We start from the raw sequence: 24,440 nt of genomic DNA, 5'->3' as shown, positions 1-24,440 counted from the left end.
GACCCCCACCTGGCGGGCTCATAGGCCAGCCTTGCTCGCTGCAGTCACCTGTGGGTGTTTCACACACTGGGGGTGCGGCCGCCTCGTGGAGCAAGTCTGTCGATGCCACTTTTCCAACAGCCAGTGCTCACGTCGCCACGGGTCACAATTTGGTAGCTCTTGCAGTTTCAAACATGTCCCTTTTCTTTTTTTTTTTTTTTTGAGACGGAGTTTCGCTCTTGGTGCCCAGGCTGGAGTGCGGTGGCGCGATCTCAGCTCACTGCAACCTCTGCCTCCCGGGTTCAAGTGATTCTTCTGCCTCAGCATCCCAAGTAACTGGGATTACAGGCACCCGCCACCCCGCCTGGCTAATTTTTGTGTTTTTAGTAGAGACAGGGTTTCACCATGTTGGCCAGGCTGGTCTCGAACTCCTGAGCTCATGAGATCCACCCACCTCGACCTCCCAAAGTGCTGGGATTACAGGTGTGAGGCACCGCGCCCGGCCAGAACATTTCCATCTTTATTATATCTGTTCGGTGATCTGTGATCAGTGAATTTTGATGTTAGTATGATCATTGTTTTGGGGCACCACAAACTGTCCCCATATAAGACAGGAAGCTTCATCCATCCATGTTGTGTGTTCCGACTGCTCCACCGACCGGCAGCTTCCCCATCCCTCTCCCTCTCCTCAGGCCTCTCTGGTCCCTGAGACACAGAGCACTGAAGTCAGGCCACGTGATACCCTCCAGTGGCCTCGGATGTTCAAATGGAAGGAAGGGTTGCAGGTCTCTCCTTCAAATCAGAAGTTAGGAATGGCTAAGCCTGGTGAGAAGGGCATGCCAAAATCTGGACAGGCGGAAAGCCAGGCCTCTTGTGCAAAAGAGTTAGCCAAGTTTTGAGTATAAAGGAAGAGTCCTTGAAGGAAAGGGTAAGTGCTACTCCAGTGGACACACGATTGGGAAGGGAGCGAAAAGTCCTGTTGCCAATGTGGAAAATGCTGTGGCGGTCGGATAGAAGATCAAACCAGCCACGACGTCTCCTCAAGCCACAGCCGGATCCAGACCAAGGCTGTAACTCTCCTCAATTCTGTGGAGGCTGAGAGAGGTGAGGAAGCTCCAGAAGAAAAGCTGGCAGCTGGCGGAGGTGGCTTCCTGAGGTTTAGGGACAGAAGCCACCTCCATCACACAGAAGTGCAGGTGAGGCAGCACGTCCAGCTCCCCGATGGAAGATCCAGCTGAGATCACGGATGAAGGCGGCTACACTCACAGCAGATCTTCAGTGTAGATGAAACAGCAGCAACAGTGACAGCAGCAACAGGGCACAGGCCATCTCTAGAAGTTTCTGGAACAGGACACACAAACTGAGCCGCGTTGCCCCTGTTGTACCAATGAGGACGGAGGCCACAGAGTGGGCAGGCGTGGCCTGGGTCAGAACCAGCCCTGTGGCTGCGCCCGTGGGTGCACGAGCTTCGCAGCCGGCTGCCAGGGTGCTTTGGCTCAGCACGGCCCTGGTGACCCCAGGCATGGCGCCGACGTCACCCCAGGCACGGCGCTGACGTCACCTCAGGGTCAACTCATGCCTGACGGCCCCGCAATGTGGTGACGGGGTCTCAGCTGCGCACCTGTGGGCGCCACCTGCAGTTCCTTCTGCCGTCCCCATCTTTCCCTGGGCTCCGGGCACCCTGGGAGGACGCCCGTTCCATCTCCAGGGACTGCTCTGGCCTCGGAGATACTGTCGCCCAGTGACTCTCAAGTCAGAAACCACAGGCCGACGCCCTGCTTGCTGGGCTGCACCGCAGCCTTGGTCTGATTCCAGGTGTGTCCCTGCCCAGGGCTGTCTGCCTGCCACTGCCTCTGCCCAGGCCAGGACAACGGGGGCAGCTCAGGGGTCCCTCCAGCACCTGACCAGGGTGATGGGGAGACCCTCTGCAGGTGCAGAGGCCCGTGAGCTCCCACCCCAGCCTGCCACACCCGCGGGGGAAACACCTGCCCTGGTAAGCAGCACCTGCCTGGGGCCCTGGGAGCCGACCCGGGGGGAGGGGCTGTGCCGAGGCCACGTGCAGATGCCGGGGCTTGCCATGGCAACCAAGGACAGGCATCCTCGGCCGGCCAGGCGAGGGCGTGTCCTTTCCAGCTTCCCGATCTTACATTCTTTCCCTGCACCCACCATATGCACACATGCGTGCTGGATAGCACACATGCACACAGACATCTACCCTGTACACCAAACATGCAGACACGCCAAGATAAGCATGAACATACAGGCACATGTAACCTTGGCAAACACACACGCATGCCTACCAGGCACGCCGCAGACCCCGACACCATCACACACGGGCCCTCAAGTCACATGCGGTTATGTTTCCAGCCTCCTGTGCAGACAGGCATACGTGCACAGCCCCACCCGCCTCTGCATGTCCACGAGCAGACGCGCACCTGTGCAGATCCAGACACACGCGTGCACCTCGTGGATAAGCAGACGTGCGTCTCTCTGGATGTGCGTGCTCACGGGCACATGCGCCTGCATTCAGATCTGTGTACACATCGCACCCTGAGTACCCACAGACACGCGTGAGCTCTCAGGTGTGCACACGCGAAGGCACGGCTCGCGGCTTCTGTGGAGGCCTTTCTGATGGATGGAACAGGTCCTCACTGTTCTGGACAGGAGTAGGAGGGCAAGAGGCCCAGTCTTACACAGTCGGTTAAATGCCGTTGGCAGGGCTCCCCACGGCAGGGGCGGGGGTGGAGGGAAGATGCGGAGGCGGTGCACTGGAAGAAAGGCTCCAAACAGCTGCAGCCCAGTCCCTCTCGGGGCCCCACTTGGCAGCGTCTCCTGCAGGGCCTCTGAGCTGCTGGTTTTGGAAATGCAGCCAATGCTGAGGTCCCTCAGCAGCCCAGCAGCAGGCCAGGAGGGCTACGGAGTTGCCAGGGGCTTCCAGGACAGCTCTGGGAGGGCCAGGGAGCTGCTAGGGGCCTCCAGCAGCAGTCAGGGAGGGCTGCGGAGCCGCCGGGGGCCTCCAGGACAGTTGTGCCCTGTGGTTGGCCTTCTGTCTTTGGGCCTCTGTGCTGGGCGTCTTGGAGAAACCAGCTGTGGCTGTGTGTGCTCAGGGCTGGTCAGGGGCCCCACGTCCCACCCCCTCTGGTCCCAATTTTAGGAAAACCCATGAGAAACTACCATCTCTACTGAGCACAGAACGTGCTTTCTAGAAGATTCCAACCCAGGAGTCTCGTTAGGAGGTAGTGGGCCTGCAGCAGGAGGATTTTCTTTCGGTGTAATTTAAAAATTAACTTTTCCATCCCTCTGAGAATCTAGAGTAGCAAGTTCTTGAGGGAACGGGACAGGCAGCGGCCAATGCTCACAGGCCTCTGCTGCACCCTAGTGAGGAAACGCAGCGGAACGCGTGCTCCCAGCCTGGGGCCAGGAGTCTGGAGTCAGGCATCGTGGGGCCGAGGCTCCAGGGGAGGATCCTGCCACCCGGTCTGGCCTCTGCTGGCACCCAGGTGCTGGCTGTGGCCGCAGCGCTGCAGTCTCTGCCTCCTTCCCTTGCGTCTCCTCCATGTCTCTGTTTTCTCTTCTTATAAGGATGCCTGTGTTTGGATTTAGGGTTTACCCTCATCAGCTGGGCCTCATCTTAACCAACTCCACCTGCAAAGGCCCTGTTTCCAGATGAGGCCGCAGCCTGAGGTTCTGGGTTGACACCATTCTACCCAGTACCACGTATGTACATACTCACGGAACCCTCCAATGCTCCTAAGAGAGGGGCCCCTGATGGTCCCCAGTTTACAGGCGTGAAAGTGCCAGGAGGAGGCTGAGCTGCACAGGGTCACTGGGTGCTGGGCACTTGCCCCCGTCACCCGCTGCTGCCCAGAAACCATCCCCACACTTTGTGACCTGCAGCAACACCAGGGATGATTTTTATCGTGAATCCACAGCTCGGGCAGGTTTGCTGCGGACGGCTTGTTTCCGCTACACTTGGCAGGAGCTGGGGCTGCCCACACGCTGGGGGCCGAGTTTGCCCAACGCTCAGGCACCTGGTGGGTCGTGGTGGCTGTCGGCTGAGCCCTGGCCAGGCTGTGACCGGACACCTGCAGGGGCTCCTCTGTGTGGTCTGGGCTCCCACACAGCCTGGCGGCTGGTTCCGTGAGTAAGAGCCCAGAGCCCCCAGCCCAGAGCCCAGGTGGGCCGGCTGCAGCCTCCTGCCCCGTGCTCCTCCCCAGCCCGCCATGAAGGCCGTGCATTCAGGCAGCGGGGAGCGGGGCTCCTCTCCGCGGGGGTTGAGGGGGAGGGCAAAGGTCTGGAAGAACACGCAGGACTGAAAATATTGTGTCGGCCATGTGTGCATTTTTGGCACAATCTACCATATTAGTAGACGCCAGTTCCAAACCTGGAAACTTGAGCCTCTGGACCTAGGGTTCTGGCTCCTCAGCACGGACCAAGCCGCATCTGGGGAGCGCCTGCCGGGGAGCCAGGCCCGCAGGAGGGGCAGGTGCTGGCGGGGGCCGTCACTGCAGTCCTCATATGGTTAGGCCGGGGAATGATATTTCCTCTCCACCTCTCTCGGTGGACCCTAAATCCAAGAGAGAAGACATCTTTCTCACGGCAGCCCCATCTCAGGCAGATCCTGTCGTCTGCAGCTTCTGCCCTGCGGGAGGAGCCCAGGCCTGCCGGGAGGCAGGTGCACACTCACAGAACGTGCAGCGCGGGTGTGCACTCTAGAGCCCACCTCAATGCTGAGGCCGACGTCACTCCCGGGCTCTTGGGCCGTGGCCAACAGCCAGGTATGTTGCAAATCTGAACAGCACGGTGTTTCTAAACGTGGGACCTTTGCCCCCAAATCCAGACTTCCGGCTTTTCTTTTTTCTTTTTTTTTTTTTTTTTGAGACGGAGTGTTGCTCTGTCACCCAGGCTGGAGTGCAGTGGTGCGATCTCAGCTCACTGCAAGCTCCGCCTCCCGGGTTCACGCCATTCTCCTGCCTCAGCCTCCCGAGTAGCTGGGACTACAGGTGCCTGCCACCTCGCCTGGCTAATTTTCTTTTTCTTTTTCTTTTTTTTTTTTTCAGACGGAGTCTCGCTCTGTCGCCCAGGCTGGAGTGCAGTGGCGCAATCTCGGCTCACTGCAAGCTCCGCCTCCCGGGTTCAGGTCATTCTCCTGCCTCAGCCTCCCGAGTAGCTGGGACTACAGGCACCCGCCACCACGCCCAGCTAATTATTTGTATTTTTAGTAGAGACGGGGGTTTCACCGTGTTAGCCAGGATGGTCTCGATCTCCTGACCTCGTGATCCGCCCACCTCGGCCTCCCAAAGTGCTGGGATTACAGGCGTGAGCCACCGCGCCCGGCCCCAGCTTTTCTTTAAAAGAACACAAGGTGGAGCAAGGCTGAGTCCACACCGTGCGAGTCAGGAAGTAGCTGCAGCTGTGTGCGGGCCGCCGCCTCGCCCCGCGGGCTCCTGCCTGCTCTGCCACACCTCCCACCACTCCCCACCGCGTTGCAGCTGGCGCTCCACCTGCCGCTCACCAGACCACGGTTGGCAGCCCCTTCCCAGACCTGCCTCTCTGTGATCTCATGTGACCATGGCAGCTGCAGCTGTCTGTGGGCTGCACACCTGGGCACGGTGGCAAGCTCCTGGGATGGGGGATGATGAGCAACCCTCAGATGGCCCCACAATGTGCCAGGTATCGCCCTTACACACCTGTAAGGGTGTCACCTCATTTCATTCTCATGACAGCTCTCTGGGGGGGCCTTCATCACTATCACCTTACAGATAAGCTCAGGCACCAAGAGGTTAGATAACTTGCTCCAGGTCACAGAGGGACGATGAGCGTTGCAGGTGTGTGCAGGTGTGCATAGGTGTGTTCCAGTGTGTGCAGGTATGCCCAGGTGTGTGCAGGTGTGCTCCAGCGTGTGCAGGTATGCCCAGGTGTGCACAGAGGTACCCAGGTGTGTGCAGGTGTGCTATAGGTGTGCTCCAGTGTGTGCAGGTGTGCTCAGGTGTGCGCAGAGGTTCCCAGGTGTGTGCAGGTGTGCCCAGGTGTGTGCCGATGTGCCTAGGTGTCTGCAGGTGTGCTCAATCAGGTGTGTTGAGTGCCAGGCACCAGGAGCCGAGGCCCTTCCCCATGTCTTACCCCAGGCTCCAGCGGCCCAGTTCCAGGGTGGGAGGTCTGCCAAGGCCTCATGGCCGCCTGCTCAGGATGGGGGAGGGCACCTTCCCGTTCTTGGCCATCTGCCCAGTCCTCTCGGGGTTGGGGGCTGTGCTGGAGGGGCCGGGCAAGGACGTGCCTGCGCTGCCATCTGGTGGCTGCCTCCCAGGAACTAGGGAATTCCAGGTTCCTGTCCAGAGCCCACCCGCAGGCTCCTGACACCCGTGGCTCCCCCAGGCCCAGAGGACGCAGGCTGCTGAGGGGCTGCAGCCCATCAGGGTCCCTACCTGAGCCCCGCTGTCAGGCAGGCATCCCACAGGAGCACCCTGGGCTCTGCTGCCTTCCCGCGGTTTCCTGTTGTGGGCAGGGCCACAGGGGCTGTTGGGGAAATTCAAGGCCTGGGACCTGGGAACTTCCAGCCTGGGGAGGGAGACGGGCGACGGGCCAGGAGCGGGTTTCAGGAAGTGACCAGTGCCCTGGGAGAGGGAGAGTGGCCGCAGGTGGCTGCTTCCCACAGGCCCCATGGAAAGGACATCTGAGCTGAGGCCTGAGGATGGGAGAACCCTCATGTGTGAAAATGGGGAAGTGGGCGGGAGGTGGGGAGGTGGGCAAGTCGGCAAGTCACAGGCCGTGGGGTAGGAGCTTGAGCGTCACCGTCGGGAAGAGGCCGTGTGCTCAGGGAGGCAGGAGGGTGGCTGCCGTTGGCAGCTGTCAGATGGGACTCGCAGGCAGGTTTCGGACAGGTTTCCTTTCCCAGGGCGTCTGTGAGAACAGAGATGAGGGCTTGGATCAGCTTCTGTCTGAGTTGGCGCCTTCCCAGGCTGGCTGTTGGCTCTGCTCCCTTCTGGGACCTGTTGGGATGAGCAGATCAGGGAGTATTTTGAGCCGAAAGGTACGTGGGGAAACTGGGACTGACAGCGAATTCCCTGTCTGCGTTTGCCCACATGAGTTTTTCTTTGTGCTCTTGTGCTCTCAGGAATTCAGCCTCTGAATCCCTCCTGGGCCTGGGGTGGAGCAGGGTGAACACATACGGAAGCGTAAACACAGCGGGCCGACCTCAGCCTGCAGCTCAGCCCTGCGGTCTCCTGGGCAACGCGCTGTGTGGGGACATTGTCTCTCACCCGAAAAGCTGCTTACAGGCCCCCACCTCGTCGTGGGTTTAAAGCGGATTAATGGGAGGGTTGGTGGTTCTGGGGCTGGCAGGGCTTCCCAGCAGGGGCAGCCTCTTCATGTGGTGGCGAGCTTGGTAGTGACAACAGGCAGGCCGCTGTGCCCCGGGTGGGTGGCTGGAGCTGGGCGTGGGGTGTCTCCCCGTGAGGACTGTCTGCCCTGCCCGCTGCTCACAAGCCTTCTGCGTTTCCCACCACGCTGTCCTCACCTTCCTCTTCTACTGGGAGGAAGGTCCCAGAGCATGGGAGGGACCCTGTCTAGAGTGCAGCTGGGCTGCCCCATCTCAGGTCATGGGTCACGGCTGCCCCATCTCAGGTCATGGGTCACGGCTGCCCCATCTCAGGTGACGGCAGCCCCCTTCAGGTGAAGGCCAAGGCGCGGCTTTTCTCCTCCCAGCCTGAAGCAGATCCTGTTGTCTGCAAGTACCCAGCATCCGATGGCTTCTCACGGCCTCCACCCTGGCCACCTGGTCTGAGACACTGCTGTCTCCGGCCTGGACTGGTGCAGTAGCCAGCAGCTGCTGCTCTCGCCCTCTGTGGGGCAGCCTCACACGGCCCGTGGTGCCCCTGCTGGTGCTCAGTCCTTGTGCACTCCCTCCCTTGAGCGTGTGCGGGACCTGTGGTTTATCTCAAATGAATAGAAAATGGCAAAAGCAATGGGGTGTCACTTCCAAATCTGGTCACGGAAAGACCCTGGTCTATCTTGCTCATCCCTCTCACCCTCTCCCACGGTCTGGTGAAACCAGCGGCTGTGCCGAGAGCTGCCATGGGGCAAGAGACTGAGGGTGGCTTCCAGCTAAACGCCAGTGAGGAGCTGAGGCCCTGAAGAACTGAATCCCGCCCAGAACTACATGCCTGAGCTCGGAGCTGTTTCTTCCCCATGGGAGATGAGACGCCTGCCCAGCTGAGTCCGGATTGCAGCCTGTGAGACCCTGAGCCTGCGGATCCAGCCAAGCCACACCTGATCCTTGATCTAAGGAAAATGGGAGCTGATAAGTGTGTGCTGTTTTCAGCTGCCAAGTGTGGGACCCTTTGTGATGCCGGAGTCAGTAGATGCCGCAGGCCCACCCTGCCCTCTCCTCCCAGCCAGCATGATTGTGTCAAGACCAGATCAGCTCACAGCACTTCCCTGCTCATGGCTCCTAGTGTCTCAACAGCCCCAGGCCCTGCCCCATTTGTCACCTCCCAGCCACCCACCCCAGGCCCTGCACTGTTTGTCACCCCCTGGCCACTGCCTGCTCCCCAGGCCTGCCCTGTTCATCACCCCCCCAACAGGCCTTGAACCATTCATCACCCCCCGGCCACCCGCCCCAGGCCCCGCCCCGTTCATCACCCCCCGGCCACCCGCCCCAGGCCCTGCCCCGTTCGTTACCCCCCCGGCCACCGCCTGCTCTTTCCTTGCTTCCTGGCCTCGAGCCACATGGGGCAGTTTCCTGAACATTCCCACTGTGTTTGCACCGGAGGTTCCCTCTGCCTGAGCTGCTGTTCCCTGAGATGTGTGAACAGCTTGCTCCCTCACTCCTTCCAACATCGGCTTCTCAGTGAGCCCCTCCCTGATCTCCCTGCTTAGCCTCAGATTCCTCCCGTGTCCCTGCCGCGCCTGCTTATTTGTCTCTGCAGGATTCATCAGCATCGGGCCCTTCCAGCTGTCGACCTACCCCCGCTGCCACTGGGACGCACACTCCACAAAAGCAGGGTTCTCCTGTGTCTTCTTTCTACCCTGCAGCACCCCCAGGGCCTAGAGCAGTGTCTGACACACGGTGGAGTCTCAGCAAACATTTGTTCAAGGAGTAAACCGCAGGAGTGGAGGGCAAATCCAAGCGTGAGCCTGAGCCTGCGTTGCTGCGGGAATGTGAGCAGGTGCCCCGGTCCACCCCGGCAGAGGCCTCCCCCGCCCAGTGCGTTTCGCCACATCTCCTCTGGCCAACTGAGTCCTCGCAGAAAGGTGTGTCAAACGGATCATCCCTCCACCTGCATCCCTGAGTGAGGACAAACAGCAGGTCCCCTGAGGACATGTGAGAGCAGTTGCTTGAGTGAGAGATACGCCTTCGCCATTGAAGGCACTGAGTCTGGGAACTGTTTGTTAGAGCAGCAGAACCAAGCAATCCTGACAGCCCAGAGACCAGCTCCGAGAAATGACGTGCTGCCGCAGCCACAGGGCACCTGGAACACGTGTCCTGCTCACGTGGAGGACAGTGAGAAGGCGGGGCAGAGGCCGGAGCGCACTCGGTGTGGAACACTCGGTCAGACTGGACTCGGCAACTTGGAAGATGGACCATGAACCTGACGAAACCGCAGCTCTAGGGAAAGGCTGGAAAATCGCACGTCGGCAGACATGGTAGTGAGATGTTTTGAGGAGTCAGACCCAGACAGGAATTGTCCATCCTGCCAGCAGGCGTGAAAGTGAACAAGGAGATTTCAAAATAGTATACTCCCAGAAAGCTGGAAGAGCCGGCTGACTGTAGACCCCAAGTGATCATGAAAGTGCACTGACAAAAGTCTCAAGCAGGGCACGGTGTCACAGCCTTGTTCATCTCCCGTGGATCGAGGCGCCTCATGGTGAAGGTGCCATGTGGGCATGGTGATTTTCACTTGGACAAAACGGCGCAGGGGAAAGTGACCAGGTAGGGAGCGGAGGATGACGTCCCTGAAACTCAGCTGAGCCATCGGCATGTGCGGAAGGCTTTGTGGCCCTGGGAGGGTTGATGGCGGAGGAGCTGCAGGGGTGGCTGCTGCATGTGGAGCTGGCTGAAGCCAGAGATGAGAAAGCTCCTGGGGTCTCGAGAGAGTCGCGATGACAGGATGGCACCCACTCAGTCTACAAGAGAAACGTGTGTGTTAATGCAAACCACCACTAACTCCTGCGACCAGGAGGTGGGCGGCGAAGACTCACCGGCCCCAAGGAAGGCGTGTCCCGGGTACCCACCTCGCACTGGCCGAGAAGGGTCATGGAGGAATCAGAAACCTCCCGGAGGGCAGAGCCAGGGGCCTCGGAGGATGGCAGAAAAGGAGGTGACCTTCAGGCAGGAACTGAATCTGGACTAAGGGAGCGTGGACCAGCACCAGGGTGGGTGCTCAGGGGCTTTCCCGAGGGTTTCAGGTACTCTGTGGACCAACGACTGCCGCCATCTTCCTTCTCTCTCTCCCTGCTGCTGGGGCCATCATGTCCATTCCCTGCCACCCACTGTGCACCAAGCATGAGGGAGGCAATGACCAATCTCTTCAGTCTGTGAGTCTCCGGTGAAGAGGTGTCTGGGGTCACCCAGACCTGATATGGCTGTGATTTGGGGTCGTCTCACCTGGGGAGCCATGACGGGGAGTGAACACAGTCGATTAGTCCAGAAGGCAGACGTGGAAGTCAGTGGTGCCGCCCACTAATATTTTGGCCTCCTTTTCCAGAGGCATTTAGGATTATGCTTTCCCTCTCTCTGCAAGTTAGGCCCGGCCATGTGACCTGCTTTGGCCAATGAAATTCTAGCCTTTAAACACGAGTTCATGATGCTTCCTGCTTTGGGGATTGTGGATGTGTGTTGACACCTGGGTCCCTGTCCCCCAGTGATGACAAAGAGCAAAGGCCCCTGCTGGCCCACGCTGGACACACATGTGAGAAAGACATGCATCTGTGAAGTGCTCAGCTGCTGTGGTGTGGGGCTGTTTGTTACACAGCCCAGCCAAGCCCAGCCTGACTGATACACTCCCTCAAGCATGAATAGGGCTCTGCCTCTCCAATGAGGGGAGTGGGGCCCAGGGCTGTTTCTCAGCGATGTCCAGAACACCTTACTCCTAGGTCCCCCAGAAGCAATGACAAGAAACACCACAGGAGGCGTCTGTGGAGGAGCTGGTCGTGGCAGGGTGGGCACAGCTCTGCCCTGCTGTGGAAGGAGTTGACGATCCCCCAGGGCCCTGTCCCCGAGGGAGGGCCTGGTCTCCTGAGCAGTGTCCTGGATCGGGGCTGGAGCGTGAGTAAAAGTGGGTCCAGCCCTCCCCACCCCAAGCTGGGAGAGGTGAGACCCACAGCCCACTAGGCGCCAGCGACTGATGGGCCCGCCACTGTCTTCACAGCCCCCAGAATTCTCTGGTAATCACAGGCGTGGAACACGTGCCAGGAACCTTTGGTTTGCGTGTACCTTTAGATGCTCGGATTAAATTACACCCATACTGCATTATGTCATTGATAATAATATCACTGTGTAGAAGACACGGCGTGGAAGGAGCCTGCTCCTGGACGGTTCATCCGTCTCTTTACACACAATTTCCATACATGACTAAAGATCACCATTTTAACAGCCTTTGGTGCAGACACTGAGAGGCAGTTGCAGAGTTAACAGCGCATAAATCTCATTTCCTCTGCACTCCATTTTTCTCAGGCTGCAGAATCAATTTGAGTCTGTCAGGATTTTATTCCAAAGTCTATTAACGGCCCCCGCTTCCTTCTACTCCCCCGCCCCCCCACCGCCTTCCCCTTTCGTGAACTCAGTCCTGCAGAAAAAGACGCCTTGCTGATACAAAGTAACAGCCTTTTATCTCTTTACAACAAAATCTAACTAGGCGTGAAGGAGACGCAGCTGGGACAATTAGGCGAGGGTGGAGGTCGCTGGCCTGGGGATCCCGCAGCCCAGGCCCTTGTGGGTCTGCAGCTGGGCCCTGGATGCGCAGCTCCCGCCCCGGGAAGGGAAACTGCTGGGCCTTCTCCGCGTGCCCCGCGGGCAGGAGGTGCTTTCTGGAGGGCAGCCCATGTTCTCTCTGTGGATCCAGTTGCCTCGCCCAGGTGAGGTCTCTGCTATGACAGTAACTTAGAGGTGCAGCCGCCCTTCTGAGTCACGCACACATCAGGGTGAACCCCACAGCACCCGCTTGCTGGCCCCACTTCACAGGCGGGGAACCAGGCACAGAGAGGTTGAGTGATCTGCCCGAGGCCACACAGCACAGTGGCAGAGCTGGGGCCCGGCAATTCACTCTTCCTGTCGCCCTTTGTGAAAGTCCCGCCCTGTCCTGGGCACCGCACAACCCTTCCGGCCCACGGGAGGCGCAGCCCCTGCTCGCCTGCAGCCGCCGCGCCCCCTGCCCCTCTCCCTCCGCGGACCCCGTCCGCCCCGCCCTCCCGGGGCTGCTGCTCCCTGCCCTGGTCCGCCTTGTTCAGGGGAGGGGCGTGGCCACCCAGGCCCTGCCCAGTGTACCACCCAGCGCTGCTGATTGGCTCCCGTCTCGGCTTTGGGTCGCCTGGACACCGTGATTGGCTCAGTGATGAGCACGTGATCCAAGCTAGACCAATGAAAGCCAGGCCTGGGATTTTGGCGGGGTTCGCAGGAGCAGGAGGGGAGAGTCTGCACCTGCAGGTGGTGCAGAGGCCCCTGGGGTCCCAGAGGGAGTGGAGCAGCCTGAGGCCGACAGGGCTGGGTCGGCAGGAGGGAGAGAGAGACGGAGATAGAGATAGACAGAGAGAGACAGGGACAGAGAAACAGAAGAGAGAGACAGAGACAGAGGGAGAGAGACGCAGAGAGACAGAAGCAGATGGAGAGAGTTAGAGAGGCAGAGACGAAGACAGAGATAGAGAAACACAGAGAGAGAGACGGGGACAGAGAAACAGAAGAGAGAGACAGAGACAGAGGGAGAGAGACGCAGAGAGACAGAAGCAGATGGAGAGAGTTAGAGAGGCAGAGACGAAGACAGATAGAGAAACACAGAGAGACGGGGACAGAGAAACAGAGAAGAGAGAGACAGAGATAGAGAGACAGGGAGAGAGACACACAGACAGAAACAGATGGAGAGAGGCAGAGAGAGAGAGAGGCAGAGACGGAGATAGAGATTAAGAGACAGAGAGATACACAGAGAGATAGGGACAGAGAAACAGAGACAGAGTTAGACAGGGAGAGAGACACAGAGAGGCAGAAGCAGATGGAGAGAGGCAAAGAGAGGCTGAGACAGAGATAGAGATAAAGAGAGAAAGACACAGGGACAGAGAAACAGAGAAGAGAGAGAGAGAGACAGAGAGAGACAGAAGCAGATGGAGAGAGGCAAAGAGAGAGAGGCAGAGACAGAGATAAAGAGACAGAGACAGGGATAGAGAAACAGAGAAGAGAAAGAGAGGCAGAAACAGATGGAAAGGGGCAGAGAGAGAGAGAGAGAGGCGGAGATGACTGTGCTCTGATGATGTTATCTGAGTCCTCTGTGAAATCTGAGGCGCCCGGACGCCTGTGTTTAAAAGTCCTTCATCCCCTTGTTTTCTGTGAGTTGGTTTCCATAACTTGCATCAGAAAGACCCTGACACACATTGGTGTGGGGTGGACCAGTTGCCAGTGGCAGCTCCTAGAGTGTGGACTGGCAGGTCAGGCCCCGGCGAGGATACCCGTCTGCAGGGGGAGCTGCCGCCCTTGGTCATGGAGCGGGAGGGTCTGGACCCTGGGCCAGCCAGGCTGAGCCGTCCAGCATCCTGCTGCTGCTCGCATTTCCCCAGGTGTTTCCAGTACCTCCTGCTCTTCCAGAACTGACTGTTCCCCATTGAGAGGTGGAGTCTGTTCCCCTCCCTGGAGCCTGATTGTGTGACTGTCTCAGTGGAGATGCCATGGGGCTTCCCAGGCCATGACCTGAAGGAGGAATGATGTCAGCCAGCCTCTGAGGTCTGTGCTTGTTCCTGAGCCTGTCGCAGTGGCCGGGTGTCCTAATTCCACGCCGACCCATCCAGTCCTTCCCCTGGAATCGGTGTCTTCCCTTGACTTCCAGGCACCCCCCATCCCCTCCTTTTCACTGTCCTCCTGCTATGGGGCTGGTTGCTGTTGGTTCTCTCTCCTCCCTCCGCCTCCTGAGGGGGTGCCTTGGGACGCAGTGCCCACAGTCTCTCCTCTGCCTGATGCACACTCACCCCCGGCATCTCATCCGGTCACAGGACCTGGTACCCACAGCCTCTCCTCTGTCTCTCCTCTGTGGATACCCCATCCACACTCATCCCCTGACATCTCATCCAGTCTCATGGCCTCCATGCCTATCCTCTCACTGCCCCGTCCACACTCACCCCCGGCATCTCACCCGGCCTCGTGGCTTCCATGCCTGTTCCTGCCTATTCTCTCACTGGCCTGGATGCCTCCTGTGGTTTGAGCCTCTCACACCCACCTGCCCGCTCCATGCCCTTCTGCGATGTCCAGTGGGCATCTCACATCCACAGGAGTTTCCTGTCTGGGGGGTCTCTTGGGGATTCCCAGCCCCATTTCTAGCGTCCTCTCATCTGATTCCTCTGATGTGGGTTAATGCATCTGCGGGACCTGTCTTGATGAATCGATGACGTTATCCCAAATTACCCATCTCAGCTGGGTGCGGGGGCTCACGCCTGTAATCCCAGCACTTTGGGAGGCCGAGGCGGGTGGATCACCTGAGGTCAGGAGTTCAAGACCAGCCTGGCCGACATGGTGAAACCCCGTCTCTACTAAAAATACAAAAAATTAGCTGGGCGTGGTACCGGGTGCCTGTAATTCCAGCAACTCGGGAGTCTGAGGCAGGAGAATCGCTTGAACCCAGGAGGTGGAGGTTGCAGTGAGCCAAGATCGTGCCATTGCACTCCAGCTTGGGCGACAAGAGCGAAACTCTGTCTCTCTCTCTCTATAAACTAAATTAGCAATCTCCATTTGCATGGCAATGTTGACTCTGCTAATGGGATTTAAATAGTAAGTTGGACATTTTCTCCTTCAATATTTTGCACCATTGATTTGCTTCAAAGTCTTTTCTCACAGTCATCACAAAGGCAAACACCAACGTTGGCCAGGCCCCGAAATCATAAAGCCCAATTGACGAGATGTTGGCCCACTCTGAACTCACCACTGGCCAGGACACAGCCAGGCATCGGAAGGAAGTAGCTATGTGCCTGACCGGTCACCTGACGCAGCCTCTTCTGCAGCCTGAACTTGACCCAGCTGTGTGAGGCAGAGTGTGGCAACATTTGAGATGCTGGATCAACTCTTACCTGACGCACTGGAATGTTTTGATTATGGGGCAAGACCAGCCTGGGCAACACAGTGAGATCCCATCTCCAAACAACAACAACAACAAAACAATTGATTCCTTTTTTAAAATAACATTTTAGACCCAGCACGGTGGCTCATGCCTGGAATCCCAGCACTTTGGGAGGCCGAGGTGGGTGGATCACTTGAGGTCAAGAGTTTGAGACCAACCTGGCCAACGTGGCGAAACCCCATCTCTACTAAAAATACAAATTAGCCAGGTGTGGTGGTGGCCACCTGTAATCCCAGCTACTCGGGAGGCTGAGGCAGGAGGATTGCTTCAACCTGGGAGACAGAGGTTGCAGTGAGCTGAGACCACGCCACTGCACTCCAGCCTGGGCAACAGAGTGAGACTCCGTCTCAAAAAAAAAAAAAATTTTGTTGAGTTGAATGTGGCTTCCAATTGTGAGGGTGTTTCTAGGTTTTGCAACCAAACAAATAATCCCTGACAGAGACCATTGAATAGTCCTTCAAGAGCGTGTATGTGGGTTATACATTTATTCCCAGCCTTTATGCCCTTATTCATACTTACCATGCATTACGTTTCCTCTGTGGCTAATTTTCTTTACCTTGAAATGCAGCTTTTTAAAAAATTTAACTTCTTTCCACTCATCTCCAGCTGAAATAGCTCTAATAATGCCCCGTTGATACCACTTCTCCGCTTCTTGGTCATGGGAACATGCATCTCTTAACTCCGGCTTTGCTTTTTGTGCTTTGGTGAATTAACCGGCCTGAACGCACTCAGCCAGCCAGCGGTCCAAAACCGGGTGGCTGTTCCACCTTCACAAAAGGATTGTCAGGGAACACGTGTTACCGTGACTGACCACGGCAAGATTCAGGAACGGGTGAAAGCTTTCTGTTTTCCTTCCCTTTCATCCATAAAGGAGGGTCTTTGCCAATTTAGTTCCTGGAACATTTCTGATTAAAAAAATTAGGAAGCTGGATCAGGAAGAATAGAGCCTTCACGAAAGGGAGTGTGTGGGCGGCGGAGGGCTGGGAGGGCACAGCCAGACGCCAAGTCATCTACAGAAAACATCTGGACGGGGAGGCAGAGAGAAGAAAGCTGCCCTGTGGGTTCAGGCTGGAGAATGGATTTCAGGGTTTGAGGTGTGAGAGGGCTCAGAGCATCTCCCTGGGGCAAGAAAATTGAGTGGAGGAAGGAAGGAAAAGGTTAGAGGGCAGCTCAGAGTTACCCCCCTTTCAGTTTGCAGGTAAAATGAGGGGCCCATTGAAAGTTATCATGTGGCAGCTGAATTATGCCTTTTTTTTTTTTTAGACAGAGTCTCCATCTGTCGCCCAGGCTGGAGTGCAGTGGTGCGATCTTGGCTCACTGCAACCTCTGCCTTCTGGGTTCAAGCAATTCTCCTGCCTAAGCCTCCTGAGTAGCTGGGATTACAGGCTCCCGCCACCACGCCTGGCTAATTTTTTGTATTTTTAGAAGAGATGAGGTTCCACCATGCTGGCCAGGCTGGTCTCAACCTTGTGATCCACCTGCCTCCGCCTCCCAAAGTGCTGGGATTACAGGCGTGAGCCACCGCGCCCGGCCCTGAATTATGCCTTTTTGAAGGGATCTCAGCAGGCACTGAATGCTGTGGGGTCCAGAGTTTATTTGGGTAACTTTACATCAACAAGACAATATATTTGGAGAAATTCACAACCACCGTCACTCAGCTCTCAGGCTGCAGAGGGTGTGGAGGAGGAGCCTCTGACCTCTGAGCCCCTCGGTGTTTCTTCCCTGTTTCTCTTTTGTGGACTGTTGGAGAGACACCCCCTCCCCATGGAACTCCCTTCCCCAGGGCCCACTTCATAGAACAGAGCTTCTCAACACTCAACATGCAGCAAACCACTGCGGGTATTGTTAGAATAAAGATTCTCCACCAAGAGGTCTAGAGGAGCCCTGGATTCTGCCTGCCTTTCCTTCCTTCCTTCCTTCCTTCCTTCCTTCCTTCCTTCCTTCCTTCCTCTCCTTCCTTCCTTTCCTTCCTTCCTTTCCTTCCTTCCTTCCTTCCTTTCCTTCCTTCCTTTCCTTCCTTCCTTCCTTCCTTCCTTTCCTTCCTTCCTTCCTCTCCTTCCTTCCTTTCCTTCCTTCCTTCTTTTCTTTTTCTTTCTTTCTCTCTCTCTTCTTCCTTCCTTCCATCTTTCCTTCTTTCCCTTTCTTTCTCTCTTTCTCTCTCCTTCTTTCTTTCCTTCCTTCCTTCTTTCTTCTCTTTCTTTCTCTCTCCTTCCTTCCTTCCTTCTTCTCTTTCTTTCTTTCTTTTTCAGACAGGGTCTTGCTGTGTTGCCCAGGCTGGAGTGCACTGGTGCAATCACAGCTGACAGCAGCCTTGACCTGATCGCTTCAACGATCCTCCCACCTCAGCCTCCCAAGTAGCTGGGACTACAGGCACGCGCCACCACACCTGGCTAGTCATTTATTTTTTGTAGAGATAGGGTCTTGCTTTGTTGCCCAGGCTGGTCTTGAACTCTTGGGCTCAAGCAGTCCTCCCACCTCAGCCTCCCAAAGGGCTGGGATTACAGGTGTGAGCCACCACACCTGTAATCTTTTTTGATTTTAGATATTTGACTTGTACTTATTCAGTTAAGCATCCCTCATCTGAAAATCCAGACTCTGAAATGCAAACTCTTCCAATGGGCATTTCATGCATTTCATCCGAGCTCATGCCAGTGCGCAGAAAGTTTCAGATTCCAGAGCGTTCTGATTTTGGATTTTTGCAGGAGGGATGCTCTGCCTGTAAGTGCCAGGCAGCCTTCCAGCTGCTGGGGAAGTAGCTGGAAACCAGAGGACAAGTCCCACTGCCTCAGATCCCCGTGGGGACAGAGTAGATGGGAAGCAAAGGTGTGCACGAGACCACGCCAGACACACGGATCGCACGGAGCGAGATCTGGCCACGTGGAGAGCCAGGAGGAGCAGGCGGGGAGGGGCCTGGCGGTGGGAGAGCTCCAAGGGTCTGCAGCAGAGCAGGTGGCGCAGCCACGGCCGGGGCAGCACAGTGAGAGGCCAGAGGGGAAGCTGGGCCGGTCCCGCGGGCTCTGCAGGCCCTGGCTCGGGCTTTCACCTGAGAGCAGGAAGGTGCTGTGGGGCCCAAGCACGTGAGGTGTTGGTTTCGGCTCCAGCTGGGCCGGAGGCTGGGCCGTGGGAGGAGGGGACAGGCAGGGGGACAGGCAGGGGGACAGGCAGGAGGCTGGGGCGGTGCTGAAATCTGTACCCATTGGCTTTGCCACGCTTCCCACAGAGCTGGGTCCGGCCCTCCCTGACTTTGTGGACCGTGGAGGGGTGACACTGTAGGCTTAGTCCCGCGGCCGGCTCTTGAAAGGCCCAAGGCCTCTGCCTGGTTCTTGGAGCCACTTCACTGCAGGGGTGGCCACTGCCTGAGGATTCTGACCCCGGGACCACTGTGTGGGGGACCTTGGGGAGACCCCCACCAAGCCAGGGAGTGCCCAGCCAGCAACCGGGCCAGTGGTTGCCCACGTCCAGCCCAGTCACCGTCATAGGACACAGCCCTGGCCAGCGGCACAACACGAGAGACCCCAGTGAGGACCCCTCAGCCAGGCCCCCTGAGTCCCTGCCCCCAGCACTGTGAACAACGTAGCAGAGGTGCCCTTTCAAGCTATTGGCTGTGCTGGGACAGAGGACCCTGATGCAGAGACCGGGACGGCGGCTGGACCACCGTGGGGCTGGGTGGGTGGGAGGCGTTTGGCTTCCGCGTGTGGTCTTGGCAGAGGTAGGTGGGATCTGTCTGTTTCTACCTCCTGCCCACCAGGCCTGGTTCCAGGTTGGTGGCATGGCCACGGTGGGACTTGGGGCCCCGCCGAGCTACTGGTCAGCCTTGGCTGAGAACCCCCTGCCCTGCCTCTTCGGGGCTGCCACCAGCAAGGGGGTGGGGGGCTCCATGCGGACCCCCGGGTGTTGGGGGCTGGCAGGGGTGGGCCAAGGCAGTAGCACTAGGCAGCAAGGGAGCCTCAGGGCCCCGGGCTGTAACCCCTCAGGGGCCATTCTGCACCCTCTGGCCTTGACCCCCGGGGTGTGGGGCCCTTCCCACACTGGGTGCTGCCGGCCATCAGTCTTTTTAGAGGCCTCTCCTGCTGTAGGAGCCCACTGTGGGGTGGGGAGGGAGGACCCTCCGCTGCCCCCCTCCCTCTAGGGATGAGGTCTTAACTCCAGAGACCTGACCGGGCCCCCTCCCTTCCTCTCTCGGCCGGAGCTCTCCTTCCTCAGGGTCTGCTGGATTTGAGTGGGGGTCTCAGGCCGGGGGCACTGGCTGCGTCTGTGGCCTGTTGTCCAGCAGAAGGCTCTGTCCAGGATTGGGAAGTGGCAACACGTTCCTCAAACCACAGACAGTCGTGTTTCCAGAGACGGCCGCCGCCGTGTCCCCACGTGCTCCTCCAAACCTCGGAACCCGGGACCTGCACCCCTCCCCACATCTGGAGATGGCCCCTGCCCTGGCTCGAAGCTGGGTGGGCTGTGGCTCACCTGTAACCAAGAATCCTTCTCACTCGCGAGGACGGGGTGAGCTGTTACTAAGTTCCAGGTGGTTAGTTAGGCAGCTGGCAGCCTGGACACTCGGATCCCCCGGGCATGGGGGCCTCTCTGGGAGGCCAGGACAGAGTTGCTGACCAGGTTTCCAGGGCTCTGGGGCCCGGCTGCTAGGGCGGTCCTGCCTGGGAAGGCCACCCACCTGCCCCGAGCTGGCCTTAATCATTAGGCTGGCCTGACGCCCTTTTAGAGAACAGCTCAAGCCGTGCTGGGAGCTGGTCAGCGGCGGTCATGAGAGCAGCTGTTTGCACTTGGCAAACTTGGAGTGGCGCAATGAATACATCCTCTCCTTGAAAAGGCCAGGGCACCTCACTGAGCTCTCGCCTTGGGTCGAATATAACTTAAGCTGCAGAAAAGGGAAAACGATGGGAAGTGAGTCTATTTTCTCCTCTGGACACTCCTACCTGGTCCCCAGAGACGCCACCGTGACCAGGTTCTCACATGTGACAGCCCTGCAGCCCCGTCCTCCAGTGGGGTGGGAGCCGTGCCCTCCCCAGCCTGGCTGTGGCCGTGACTTTGGGAGAGGGTCCCGGGTGTGTGTTTGCTACAGTGAGGGCGAGGGGCCCCTGACTTCCTGGGGGAGGGCACATCCTTCACCAGAGGCCACCACAGCCGACCTTCCACACTGTCCTTGCAGGGGTCTGGTGGGGAGCCTGGACAAATGGCCGTGTCACCCTCTGCAGCCTGAGGATGGGGCGGCAGCTCCGCTGGCCCCAGGACACTTGCCAGGACCCCAGGGCACGGGAGATGGAGCTGGCGGTGTGGCTCATCCGAGAGGGAGCTGCTGCCTCAGGGCTGTGGGACGGGACACCCTTGGCAGAGGGTGGAGAGGTGCAGGGCCGGGAGAGCACCAGGAGTCTGTACCCGTAGAGCTGGGGAAGCACTTTGGGCGGGGACAGATCCCGAGGTGGTTCTCAGGCAGAGGCCTAGCTGCCGGGGTGGGGAGGGGGGTACACCTGGGACCGGGCTTCTCCAGCTGGGGTCCCTCAACAGCAGCATCCACGTCACCTGGGAGCACGTCAGGAATGCAGACTCCCTGGCCCCACCAGCCTTGAGCCAGCCTCGGGGAGCCCCATGCCAGATGTAGAGACCCTGGCCGTGCCAGGTGTGTGTGGGGGCATCCTTGGGCCCTTGGGGCTGAGTGACTCTGCCAGGGGCCGTGGGCGGAGCCGCAGCGCTGCCTGAGAGCTCGGGGCCCACCCTGCTCCTGGATTCTGCCCCAGTTCCGGATCCGAGGGCTCCTGGCGACGGCTCCAGCACAGAGCGGAGCAAGCGAGACCTTTAGTGGCCAGAGGGTCAGTCCCGTCCTCCAGCCACCAGGACGGGCACCACACCCTTCCCAGAACTGTCCCTGTGCCGGGGGTGCAGGTGCCGGCGCCCAGGCCCTTCTCTCTGCTGGAGGAGAAATCACAGAGACTCAGCCTCAGGGAAACTGGGTCCTGGCCCCAGACCCATGGGGGCCCCGGGTTGTGCATGGCGGCCGTGAAACGAGGGGAGAGCCTCACCCATGCCTGGTGGGGGGTGCTCCACAGCTCCCTGGGGTGGGGCAGGGCTCCCCAGACCCCAGGCCTCCTCCCGGCTCCCACAGCCTCTGCCCCGCCCTGCGTGCGACCCGGGCCTAGGTGGGGTCTGCCTCCTGCCTGGGTCTCCAGGGGCTCTGTGACCTGCTGTTCCCTGCACGCCGGCACCTTCAAGCCCCGGAACACACCTTCTCCTGGAAGCTGTCACCTGCTCTGTGCGCCGGGACAGGCCTGCAGGGCAGGACCCCAGCTACTGGCCTTCCCCCGAAGGTGGCTGGATTTCAACACTCGCTCCCACTTCCGAAGCCAGAGCGTGGAGCCCAGAAACAGCGGCTTGCAGAGGGACGGACCACGGCAGCCTGGATGGAGGCCCCAGACCCTCCACTCCACTGTGGTCGCTGGAGGAGCCCCCGGTTGAGAGATAGTCTAGAAACCCCAGCCAGTGTCCTTCGAAATCACTGAGCACGGGGCGGCAGCTGGGACAGGGTGTGGCGGGTCCCGGGCTGGAGGGAGGGGAAGCACCTTGGTGGGGGGAGACCCTGAAGTCTTCCCGGGAGCTGAGGTGGGAACACTGGAGGGGCCTCCGGGGCGCCTGCTGCAGGAGGACGTCCAGGTGCATGGACGCAGAGACTCCCGTGAGCTGGGGTCGCGGTTCTGAGCTGCAGGACCCCAGGTGCCCACTAGAGGGTAGCAGCGCTCTGTGGCCCTGGACCACCGACCACAGCCCACTCCGGAGAGCCGGGCCAGGACGGGGCAGGAGCTGGGTTACCCTCCGGAGTCAGCAAGGGTGGGCAGGCAGCCCCTCACCAGCCTCTTTGGCTCCTGATACCTGACAGGACTGGCAAGAAGGCTGCCAGGACGACCTGCTGTGCCCTCAGTGCCCAGCACAGACAGGGCTGTGGTCTCTGGGCCAGAAACCCCAGGTCCTGGTGCTGGAGCCCAGCTTGTCTTCTGGGAACCTCCTGCTGTTCTGGAACCTCAACGTCCTAAAACAGCCCAGGCAGCTCTGCAGGACAGCCTACAGTGGTTAACATGGCACCCCCAGACCCCCACTGACACCCCAGACCCCCACTGACACCCCCAGGCCCCCACTGACACCCCAGACCCCACTGACATCCCAGGCCCCACTGACATCCCAGGCCCCGACTGACATCCCAGGCCCCCACTGACATCCCAGGCCCCCACTGACACCCCAGACCCCACTGACATCCCAGGCCCCACTGACACCCCAGACCCCACTGACATCCCAGGCCCCACTGACATCACAGGCCCCACTGACACCCCCAGACCCCACTGACATCCCAGACCCCACTGACACCCCAGATCCCAATGACACCCCAGACCCCACTGACACCCCAGATCCCAATGACATCCCAGGCCCCCACTGACACCCCAGGCTCCACTGACACCCCAGACCCCACTGACATCCCAGGCCCCCACTGACACCCCAGACCCCACTGACATCCCAGGCCCCCACTGACACCCCCAGAGCCCCACTGGCACCCCAGGCCACACTGACACCCCAGATCCCCACTGACACCCCCAGACCCCACTGACACCCCAGATCCCAATAACATCCCAGGCCCCACTGACACCCCCAGACCCCCACTGACACCCTCAGGCCCCACTGACACCCCCACCCCCCACTGACACCCCCAGGCCCCCAGCGACACCCCCAGCCCCTAGCTGACACACCAGATCCCCAGCTGACATTCCCAGACTTCCACTGACACCCCAGACCCCAGTCGGACACCCATGCACCCCTTGACTGACACCCTCAGACCCCCAGCCAGACACCCCCAGACCCTGTGGCCCACATCCCAGACCCCCTGGCCCCCAGACTCCCCAGCAGGAAACCTCAGACCCCCTGGCCGACACCCCTAGCCTTCTTGGCTGACACCCCCAGACCCTGTGACCCCCGGCTGGACTCCCCCAGATCCCATAGCCAATACCCCAGACCCTCTGGTCAGTGGAACTGACTGGCCAAGCCCTGTCCGAGGAGGTGGTTCCTCCCGAGCTGCTCTTTTCCACAGTCAGGGCCAGCCAGGGCAGAGCCTGGCGTCCACATCTCTCCTCCACTCACCACACAGGCCGTGGGGCAGCACTTCAGTTTTGTTTGTGATTAAATGAAGCTGCAGTTTGAAAAATGCTGGCTCTTCACTGTCTAGGCAGCAAATTATCTTAAAGTGGATGTTCTTTGTTCTGGGGAGTCACTTGATTTGCTGAGTGTGCGTGGGCCTGTGTGCGTGCACCTGCATGTGTGTGTGGGCCTGTGTGTGCGTGTGTGTGTGTGTGTGTGGGCCTGTGTGTGTGTGTGGGTCTGTGTGTGTGTTTGGGTGTGTGGGACTGTGTGTGTGTGCGTGTGTGTGTGTGGGGGCCTGTGTGTGTGTGTGAGTGCCTGTGTGTGTGTCTGTGTGTGCCTATGTGTTTGTGGGCCTGTGTGTGTGTGGGCCTGTGTGTGCACGTGTGTGTGTGTGGGGCCTGTGTGTGTGTGCGTGTATGTGTGTGTGTGCGTGTGTGTGTGGGCCTGTGTGTGTGGGGGGGCTGTGTGTGCACGTGTGCACGGGTGCGTGTGGGCCTGTGTTGTGTGTGTGGGTGCCCGTGTGTATGTGTGTGGGAGGCCTGTGTGTGCACGGGTGCGTGTGGGCCTGTGTTGTGTGTGTGTGTGTGCGCCCGTGTGTGTGTGGGGAGGCCTGTGTGTGCACGTGTGCACGGGTACATGTGGGCCTGTGTTTGTGTGTGGGGGTGCCCATGTGTGTGTGTGGGGGGAGGCGTGTGTGTGCACATGTGCACGGGTGCGTGGGCCTGTGTTGCGTGTGTGTGGGGTTCTAGACCCTGGTTACCTGCTAGAACCACCCGACAGCTTTGAGAAGTACAAAGCCCTGCACCGCCACCCCAGAGGTGCTCCCTGAACTGGTCACAGGGGCCTGGATCAGCCCTTCTAGAACCCCCAGGGGGTCCACCCTGCAGCCCTGGGAGGACCACAGGCCCAGGGAGGAGTGGCCTGTACTGCCCGGGGGTGGGAGGAAGCAGGATGCCTTGGGGGTGACCCAAGGCCCCCCTGCAGACCGAGGGCCAGGCCAGGTCCCTCTAAGGCTGGGGTGTGGTGTGG

General features: G+C 59.2%; 1 protein-coding gene across 1 annotated transcript in view; it reads left to right on the top strand.

Annotated features, from left to right (window-relative positions):
* Positions 1-22,716, top strand: part of MUC8 (mucin 8) — a 76,979-nt gene extending 54,263 nt beyond the window's left edge. The window contains 1 exon segment of the mRNA XM_055358919.1: positions 22,616-22,716. Coding sequence (XP_055214894.1) covers positions 22,616-22,716 — 101 coding nt within the window.
* The last annotated feature ends 1,724 nt before the right edge of the window (positions 22,717-24,440 follow it).

This window comes from Gorilla gorilla, chromosome 10, assembly GCF_029281585.2.
Source record: "Gorilla gorilla gorilla isolate KB3781 chromosome 10, NHGRI_mGorGor1-v2.1_pri, whole genome shotgun sequence".
Classification (NCBI taxonomy): domain Eukaryota; kingdom Metazoa; phylum Chordata; class Mammalia; order Primates; family Hominidae; genus Gorilla; species Gorilla gorilla.
Note: the sequence above shows the minus strand (reverse complement) of the source record. Positions and strands in the feature narration are given on the sequence as shown.